Source organism: Numenius arquata, chromosome 1 (genome assembly GCF_964106895.1).
Source record: "Numenius arquata chromosome 1, bNumArq3.hap1.1, whole genome shotgun sequence".
NCBI classification, from domain to species: Eukaryota; Metazoa; Chordata; class Aves; order Charadriiformes; family Scolopacidae; genus Numenius; species Numenius arquata.
Window position 1 is genome coordinate 9,565,049 of NC_133576.1, and position 9,948 is coordinate 9,574,996.

Genomic DNA, 9,948 nt, shown 5'->3' on the forward strand with positions numbered 1-9,948 from the left:
GCCGCTGAGGCGCTCTGGGTAGCGGCGGCGGCGGCGGAGGACGGGACGGTGCCGAGATGGGCCGGACGCTGGTGGATCTCTTTTACGATGTGGTGTCCCCGTACTCCTGGCTGGGGTTTGAGGTGAGGGGTGGCCGGAGGGAGGCAGGCCGGCCCTTCCAGGGGCTCCCCGCCCTTCTTCGGCGGCGGCGGCTGCTGCTGAGGGCGGGCCCGGGGGGGGGGGGGTGGTGGCTCTGCCGCTGCCTCGGCCTCCTGCAGCAGCCGCCTGAAGGGCAGCTCGTCCGGGCGGCGGGCCCTGCCTTTCCCGCCCTGCTGCGGGCAGCGGCCTCCCCACCTTGAAGCTGCCGTGTTCGCTTTACCTCCCTTGTCAGGGGTATGCCGGTATGTCGGTGTGTATTTCGGTTTCTGCCTCAGGTGTTGGAAACCAGGGGCGCAAGGGAAGCGTGTCTCAGCCCAACGGCAGCCACGGCCTGTGCTTGTTTGGGAGTTAATTGCTGAAAGTTCCGTTTTAGGGATAGTTACGACGTTTAACAAGTGCTGATGGTGTGCACTCGTGAGCTCGGTCTTCTCCATGTTTACTGCTGCTTAGACTTGTATAGTTGTAATAGAAATGTGGTCCTTTCAGTTTCTCTGAGAACGGAGTTCTCTGGCAGCCTCCAAGAAAGGGATTTATCCCTAGCACTAATAGAATCATAGAATGGTGTGGGTTGGAAGGGACCTTAAAGACCATCTAGTTCCAACCTCCCTGCCATGGGCAGGGACACCTCCACTAGAGCAGGTTGCTCAAAGCCCCATCCAGCCTGGCCTTAAACACTTCCAGGGATGGGGCATCCACCACTTCTCTGGGCAACCTGTTCCAGTGCTTCACCACCCTCACAGTAAAGAATTTCTTCCTAATATCTAATCTAAATCTACCCTCTTCCAAATTAAAACCATTACCCCTTGTCCTGTCACTACATTTCCTGACAAAGAGTCCCTCCCCAGCTCTCCTGTAGGCTCCCTTCAGATATTGGGAGGCTGCTATAAGGTCTCCCCAGAGCCTTCTCTTCTCCAGGCTGAACAACCCCAGCTCTCTCAGCCTGTCTTCATAGCAGAGGTGCTCCATCCCTCTGATCATCTTTGTGGCCCCCGCTGGACCTGTTCCAAGAGGTCCATGTCCTTTCTATGTTGAGGACTCCAGAAAAGATAGAAAAGGATTTGCTTGCAGCGTCTGCTCCATGCCTTAGCTTATTTCCTAGCTGCATGCAGCTCTACGGACATCTCCTCTGACTGTTCATCCGTCACTACTTTTTAATGTTGCAGGTGCTCTGCCGGTACCAGCACATCTGGAATATCGATCTACGCTTACGTCCGGCTTTCCTTGGTGGCATAATGCAAGCAACTGGTAGGCAGTACGGGGAGATGAGCTCAGTAGGGAAATACCTTCACTTAGCAGGACACTAGTGGGCAAGCTCTTAGTGAGCGCAGAGCCCACAGAGCCAGCTTTCAACTAAGTTTGGGCACTGATAATAAATTAATTATAAGGTTGTGGAGCTCGGCAGCGACTGAGAAATCAGCCACAAGGAATTTCACACAGCACAGACAGTCTATGCCAAAGTTCCTCAGTTCTAAAACAGGATAATAATAATTTCATATGGAATGTTTTCCTAAAAGTTTTCTGTTGAGTTCAGACCAGAATTAATTTGTGGAACGCTTGCAGCTTGTAATATGCATGAAGGGTCCAAGTATGCCATGAAATAGAACTTGGCGGCCTTACTAGAACAAGTTAATCACTGAGACTTGTAACTCATAAATCATGAAACTAACAAGTCTCTACATTTGTTTACTCATGCATTAGTAGTTGTGCAGCTTAAAAGTCATCTGTCTGAATCAATATAAATCCCTGCTAGGATGTTTGTACCTTGCTTTAAAACTTATTCTGCTAACTTAAAGAGTTGATCTGTGCAAAACCAAAATAAATAATGTTTAAATCCTAGTGTTATCTTTGGAAAAGCTGTGTATGTTTCAGTAAACCAGTATGAAATTATACTCTTCCGTAGGCACATGTATGGGTGAGGTCTAATTTGTCCAGCTTTGTTTTGTCTAGTGTTATTATAATACAGTTGAAAATCTCAACAGAACTTTTTCTGAAAGGTAACAAGCCCCCAGCACTGTTGCCAAAGCGTGGAGAATACCTGCTGAAGGATATGAAAAGGATGGCAAAATACTACCAAGTGCCTATAAATACTTCAGAAGATGACTTGCAACGTATGCTTGGTTCAAGTAAGTAAGAGGCTTAGCTTAGCTGCTGTCTTTCAACTTCTTTTCACTTCTGGTTCAAGTTCTGCATAACAGTAAAGGTGAAGATGCATTCCGTGTCCACAGCCTCTTCCTGTATCTGTGAGCAATACAAAGTATGTGGATTTTTAACCATAAAAGGAACTTCTGGAGAAACGTGCTTGTGAATGATATTAGCGTGGAAGATACTGTGAATCAACATAAGCTTCACTGTTTGGGGGCTGTTACAGAGAAGATCATTCTGTTCTTAGGTAGCGCTTGCGCAAACCGTATCTGTTCCTGATCCTGTGCATTGTTTCAGTATATTTCTCTGTCTCCTCACTAATCCCAGGCACTCTTGGGGCCATGCGCTTTATCACAGCCGTGGATATGACACAACCACGATACGTGGAACCCTTATCTAGGGAATTCTGGATGCGTTTTTGGTCACAGGTCAGTATTTTATGAAGCCAACTTCTTGATCTTTTCTCTGTCACCCTTCCTGCCCCACTTTGTCCAAATGTGGAATTCAAGCAAGAGAAAGGAAATGTCTTTTAATGAAAAGTCATAGCAGAAAACTTAAGGTCTTAAAGGTGGAGGAGCCATTACAAGAAAAGAACTGCCTTAAAGTCAGCTTAATTTGCCTTTTTTTAGGTATGTATGATGAATCCTATGGGCTGAGTGGATCATTAGTTCGTATCAGAAATCACTTAATGCATTCCCAGATTATATTCCCAGACTTACAACCTTTTTTCTGAGGAAATTCCTCCATCAACTAGTAGTGGTTTTATTTATATTTTCTTAGAAAACTTGCATTTGAGTCCAGAACTGAGCTTTTGTTCTTAAGTACTTAATTACTTATTTTATTCTTTTACCAGCGTGAAGATATCAGTCAGCCGGAGAATATATTGGCTGTAAGTGTCTCCTTTATGTTGGTCCTTCTGTGTTTCTGATACTGATTCTTATTGACGGCTTAGATCAGTAATAGACATGAAGATAGCTTAGTCAAATGATCATTTTGAGTTTTGAATAATTTCAGCTATAAAAAAAGTGGATTTAATTTCCCTAGCAGGTCTGTTTGGAATGATTTCTATTTTTTTTCTTTTTGTTATGCTTTGAATGACACTCAGAGCCAGAATCTCCTTTTTTGTTAATTCATGTGGCAAAATAGCCAGGGTGGACAATGAATAGTTAATAAAACAGTAGTGAAAATATGAACAGTGTCTCCAGAATGCATTGAGGTTTTGCTGCTATATGAAATCTTCAGGTGAAATGCAATCCTTTGGAGTGATAGAGCCAGGCTTTACTATTAAGTTCAATGTTATATTGCCCTTTTACATGCTTAGAAATTATACTGTTTTCTTTTGCTGTAAAGGTTTTATTACACTAAAAGCTGTGATGGCATGTAAGTTAGTATACCGTGAGATCCTCTTTAAGGGCTCTTGTTTCTACGTTATTTTATTTTTTAAGTTCTTGGAATATGAAGAAAAGAGAGAAATTGTCCATGACTAGTCTTTTCTATCCAACATCCCTATTTGAAACCTGAAACTTGCAGTCTTGTTGTTTTCCCGGAGTCTAATCCTTGAACTTCAACTTAATCTTAGTGTACTATTTCTTACCAGAATTTTAGCAGAGGTTTGCATTTTGCCTTTTCAAGAGGCAAGATTTGAAGGATATAGTTAAGCTGCTGCACATTAACCCAGGTAGGCAGCTACACACCACACAGGCACTTGCTCACTTCCCCCCATTGCCCAGTGGGACAGGGGAAGAGGAAAAGAAGAGTAAAAGCAAGAAAACTTGTGGGTTCAGATAAAATTGCTTAATAAGGAAAGGAGAAATAGAAAAAGAGAGAAAGAAAAGAAAAAAGAACAAGTTATGCAAAGGCAGTCACTCCCACAGGTAGACTGATGCCCAGCCGGTCCCCAAGCAAAAGGTGGCTAAACTTCCTAAGCCCCCTCCACACATCTTGACACTGTCCCACATGACATCCTGGTCTTAAAATTGGAAAGTCATGGATCTGATGAATGGACCACCAATGGATAAGGAACGGGCTGGATGGCCGCACTCAAAGGGTTGCGGTCCTTGGTGTCCAAGTGGAAGCCAGTGACGAGTGGTGCTCCTCAGGGATTGGTACTGGGGTCAGTGCTGTTTAACATCTTTGCCAGAGAGATGGACAGTGGGGTAGAGTGCACCCTCAGCAAGTTTGCCAACAATACCAAGGTGTGTGGTGCGGTCGACACGCTGGCGCGAAGGGATGTCATCCAGAGGGACCTGGAAAGGCTTGAGAGGTGGGCCCGTGCAAACCTCATGACATTCAACCAAGCCAAGTGCAAGGTCCTGCACCTGGGTCATGGCAATCCCAGGCACAAATACAGGTTGGGCAGAGAATGGCTGGAGAGCAGCCCTGAGGAGAAGGACTTGGGAGTGCTTGTGGATGAGAAGCTTAACATGAGCCAGCAGTGTGCGCTGGCAGCCCAGAAAGCCAACCACATCCTGGGCCCCCAACATAAGACAGACATGGACCTGTTGGAACGGGTCCAGCAGAGGGCCATGAAAATAATCAGAGGGATGGAGCACCTCTCCTATGAAGACAGGCTGAGAGAGTAGGGATTGTTCAGCCTGGAAAAGAGAAGACTCTGGGGAGACCTAATAGCAGCCTTCTAGTACCTGAAGGGGGCCCACAGGAGAGATGGGGAAGGACTTTTTATCAGGGGATGTAATGACAGGACAAGGGGTAATGGTTTTAAACTGAAAGAAGGGAGATTTCTATTAGACATCAGGAAGAAATCCTTTACTGTGAGGGTGGTGAGACACTGAAACAGGTTTTCCAGAGAAGTTGTGGACGCCCCATCCCTGGAAGTGTTGAAGAACAAGCTGGATGGGGCTTTGAGCAACCTGCTCTAGTGGGAAGTGTCCCTGCCCATGGCAGGGGGGTTGGAACTCGATGATCTTTAAGGTCCCTTCCAACTCTAACCATTCAACAATACTGTGATCTTATTGCTGAGCATAATGTTATATGTCATGGAATATCTCTTTGATTAGTTCAGGTTATCTGCCTTGTTGTGTCCTCTCCCAACCTCTTCTGCACCCCCAATCTATCCACAGTAGGTGGTGGAGAGTGAGAAACAGAGAAAGCCTTCGCACTGTGAAAACGCAGTTCAACAATAGCTAAAACATTAGGTGTTACCAACCTGTTTCAGTCACAGGTCTAAAACACAGAACCATAGGAGCTGCTTTGAAGAAAATTAACTCCATCCCAGCCAGACAGAGTCCCAGCCTTTTCATCTGAGTCTTTATAGGTGAATTTATTTTACACATCAATTAGATAAATGGAATGTTGTTTACTTTATAAAGTTCCTTAGTATTTTTTTTACTTTTTTTTTTTTCCAGTCAGCAATAACTTCACATAAATTACTATAGAAGCAATGTATAGTCTTTGAATCCAGCCTCAGTCCACTTAAATACCCCTCCTGCCCTAACATGGTGAGGACAAGATACTACATCTCTGTGTAAATATTGCAGTCTAAATACTGTGGCTACAAGCATATGCAGCATTTTGTTCTACTCCAGTACTATACTTGTTTATCTCCTGTTCAAGCAGAGTCAAAAAGAGCTCCTAATCTCCCTGATCTGGAAGTAGGAGAAAGTACAACAAAATGTGGATACTAAATGAAACAGTCGTTGAGAGAAAATAAAAATCATTAACACCTGCATGTGCAGGATTACTGCTCCATCTGCAATACTGTAAGCATTTTTAAATATTTAAAAAAAAAAAGAAAAAAAAAAGGCATGCCATTCAGGTAGATGGCATGGAAGTTAACTTTTTTTGTGAAATATTTTATTAAAATAGGTAGCTGTAACTGCTATGTTACCCAATAAACCTTGGACCATTACCTTTGGCCACTTTATCTCAATCCTGTGTGGCAGAGGCACAGAGGAGGCTGAAGAGAAACAGCAGTTAAGGCTAGCAACTGTTTAACCTCGGAGAGTTACAGTCTCTTTCATGTAGTATCACTTATAGATCCTATGTGGCCATATTTGTCATACAAACTGTTTTTGTCTTGGCAGGGTTGTACAGTAAGATACTCTTTTTCAGAACAATATTTTTTATATTTTTTTGGTAAGTTATTTGGTAAGTCGTTGGATCAGAGGTTAAACTTAGTATTATTTTTTTTTCCTTTTTTTTTTTTTTTCTGTTTAGGAACTCCTGAAAAAATGTGCAGATTTGGGGCTTAGAAGTTTAAAATAGCCCTTCTACTTCATATCTGAGAGTTGATAAATGATGAATGGACAGGGTTTCAAGGGTATTTTGTAATTTTTTTTGGTGATAGACCTCGGGTGATAATACTGAAGATTAAATTAACTAGACCATAGTAGGAATGAGAATATTTAATATTAGAGTACTCATAACATCTTTTCTCAGGTTGCCAAAAAGGCTGGGCTATCATCAGAGCTCACCCAGAAGCTACTTGAAATGATTTCAACCCCTGCAGTGAAGAACCGTCTGAGAGAGACAACAGAGGAAGCAATGAAATATGGGGTGAGAAGCTTCCAATGCCATTTGGCATCACAGCTATGCATTCCTTCCCTATTAAGAATATTGGGAAGCAAGGAACGATGAAGGTGATGAGTAGAAAGCACTGTATAGACCATGTAAAGCACTATATATAGGTGGTCTTTGCGTGTTGAACATGTGAAAGCTAACTCACTGTTGTTGGTAGTTTTATCTCCTTGTCATCTGGGAAACCACAGCTGACCCATTCAGCTCATTCCAACTGGACAGCAAGAATGGGGAGCTACAGGACCAGTACTAAGAGATACCATTTATCACTACTTGACATAAAACTGTGGATTTATCAGGTTGCTTTTTTTTGCTCCTTCAAAAGGGGCACAGAGGCTCTGGAGAGTCTCCTACTTTCTGATGGCTACATTAGACTCATCTTTAAGAATGAGGAAGGTGAAAAGAAGAGGAGGAAAAAATGTCAAAGCTTTTGCTTTTTATTCCTGAAGATTGATCACGTGTCTGCAAAAATTTATCTCATTATAACATTCTCTGTTTCATCTCCGTGGTGTCAATAGGCATTTGGGATGCCTGCTGTTGTGGCACATTTTAATGGAGAACCTCATCTCTTTTTTGGCTCTGATCGTATAGAGCTGCTAGGCAGCGTTATAGGTGAGTGTACCTAATAACATCACTTTTGGTTTCATGCTTTCACCCCCTTCTAATGAAGTATGTAATACTGCTAAATAAAACACTCTTAAGGTCTTTCAAATATTAAATAACGTTGGGCATCCTTCTCCCAGGATGAAACTGCTGACTGGAATGTACAGTTCAAGTGACTAAAGATGTTGTCCTTTTCCAAACAAGAAGTAATTGAGTTCTCCATCCTCTCTTTGTGTTTCAAGGCTTTGTGCTCCACATGCCATACTCAAATTACCATTGAAACTCTTTAGTTTTCAAAATGTCCATATTTAACCTTTTGGTACGGGACACTAGGTCTTGGCTAAGATTAAGACTATGGCTGATACTGCTATTTTTTTTTTTCCTGTAGCTTTAACATTTTAATTTTATATCTGTTCCTTCTTAATAAGAAGCACATTATCACAGCTCCCCAATCTATAACTTGTAATTACCTAACTACACAACTTTTTAACAGAAATTCATATATTGGCCATCCTTCTTTTTATTTTTGTTAATAGTCTACGAACTTCAAATTTTTAAAGAGAATTGGAATAGGATGTGATAACTAATAAAACTCAGTCACCTGCTTTTGCATGGTATAGAGGGCATTTGACTATTAATCTCACGATTTGGCACTTGAGAGAGTTTGTCACTAGAAAGAGTTATGCACATAATTAGCTCTGATACGATTGTTGAAAAATTTCAGCAGGAAATCTTAATGTAAATTAAAATTAGTCATGGGCTTAAATAAAAAGGATTTTTTTGAGGTTTATTTTCTTTTCTGGATGGGCTTCTGATTCTATAAAAATATTCTTGATGAAAACAAGAGTGAGGAAGATAAATACCAAACATCCACTAGGATAGTCACTAAGCCTACTTGGAATGTTACGGCTTGGTTTCTAGTCTCAACTCCAAGGATATCAACAGATTTTCCTTTTATTTCTCTGACTCCCCAGCCTTCCACCCTTTTTCTCTTCCTTACCCCAAGTCCCTCACAGAAGGACTCCTAAAAGGAATTGGCTTCACCGTCATGTGGCGTGCCACAGACCTGCAGAATCTCTCATCTGTGAGAAGGGAAAATAATTCTTCTGTACAGCTTCAGTTGTGACTAGGCAGTGGAGGATTTATGGCACTGGCTAAAGCATGCCAAACAAAATATAAATCTATATTCCATCATTAGTAATTACCCTTCAAAAGAAGAGTAGGCACAGTCTTCCTACTGCAGAAATGCGACCGGCCGATCACTTCTATGTATTAAATTTTAACTTTCTCTTTTGTGCTGGTTTGCCTTGCAGGTGAAAAATGGCTGGGACCAGTTCCATCAGTTCCAAGCCCCAAGATGTGAAAAGTCCTGGGGAAATATATGAGTGAAAATATATATGTACATGGTCAATCTTCAGTGGTTATCTGAATGTATCCAATTTTATGGAGATGGCTTTCTCGTCCTTAACAGCTAACTTTACAGCTCAGTCTCATTTCTAATTATGAAGAAATTCAAGGTTTGCCAGTATTACCAGTCTGGTGAGCTCTTTACCAATACAAATGTGCTGCTTTTCTTTCAATAGATTAATGATTAACATTAAAGATGACCCACTAAATATTTAACTTCTTGCAAAACATTCTTCTTTCCTGATTAGTTCTCTTTCTCTTACCCTAAAACCATGAGGACTAAATTGTTGTTATGGGACTCTGATCTCAGAATCTTCTTGCTTGTCCTTTAGAAACACACTACACACACAGCCTAAGAGAAGCTGGCCGCATTCTCCTTTTATTTTAAGTCCAAGGTACTACATACACACTAGAAGCACAGGACAAGGTATTTACGCTTCCTTTTGCTCTGCAGCATGGCAAGTGCAGGGGGCATGAGAGAGAAGAAAGAGGGACAGTTCAAGCCCAAAGGAAAATCTGGGGAACCAATCAAGTATTTCAAAAGGAACTGTCTCCCTGGACAGTATTTTATACACCTTGCTCTGCAGTGTGTAAATTTGAGACCACCACATGCATTCTCAGGCATCAACCCCAGAACTTTGCAGGGGTTTTAAATTAATGCCAGTTTTACAGTAATGTCTTTGGAGGACAATGGTGAATACCATATACATTTAGTTGGTAGCTGAACCAGACTGTGTTTTACTTTCTCAAGGATGGCCTAATTGCTGCCTATCCAAAGGTGATTTGGATACAGCTCTGAGGGACTTCCCATCATATAGTCTGCAGAGGGAAAGAGATGCAAACAATAACATTTAAACCAAAACACTTTGCTTTTCACTCTCATCTCCGATTACAGTAGTTAGAAATTTCACACTGAGATAGTTTGAACCTGGCCCTGTATTAGGTGAATTGGAATAACACAAATTAATTTGATTTGTATGAGGCTTGATTTCTCTCAGGGATTCCTGGCTGTCTCTGGCGCATCACTGAAGGAAGCAGAACTAGCAGCAGCTGGAATTCCATTTTTTGTCTCTTTCTGAACTTTAAGGTAAAGCATTCATGCTTGTTCACTTGAACTGCAAA

The 9,948-nt window shown here is 42.0% G+C and overlaps 1 protein-coding gene across 2 annotated transcripts; it reads left to right on the forward strand.

Annotated features, from left to right (window-relative positions):
- GSTK1 (glutathione S-transferase kappa 1) lies at window positions 1-9,123 on the forward strand. Of its 2 annotated transcripts, XM_074147131.1 has the most exons (8): window positions 1-122; window positions 1,302-1,383; window positions 2,133-2,261; window positions 2,608-2,708; window positions 3,134-3,169; window positions 6,679-6,795; window positions 7,335-7,428; window positions 8,733-9,123. In XM_074147131.1, the coding sequence occupies exons 1-8, from the start codon at window positions 57-59 to the stop codon at window positions 8,780-8,782; spliced, it is 675 nt and encodes a 224-aa protein (XP_074003232.1). In that variant the 5' UTR covers window positions 1-56; the 3' UTR covers window positions 8,783-9,123. The 2 variants fall into 2 exon arrangements, with proteins under 2 accessions (XP_074003232.1, XP_074003242.1); XM_074147141.1 differs by lacking the exon at window positions 2,133-2,261 and having other exon boundaries at window positions 57-122; window positions 8,733-9,056.
- The last annotated feature ends 825 nt before the right edge of the window (window positions 9,124-9,948 follow it).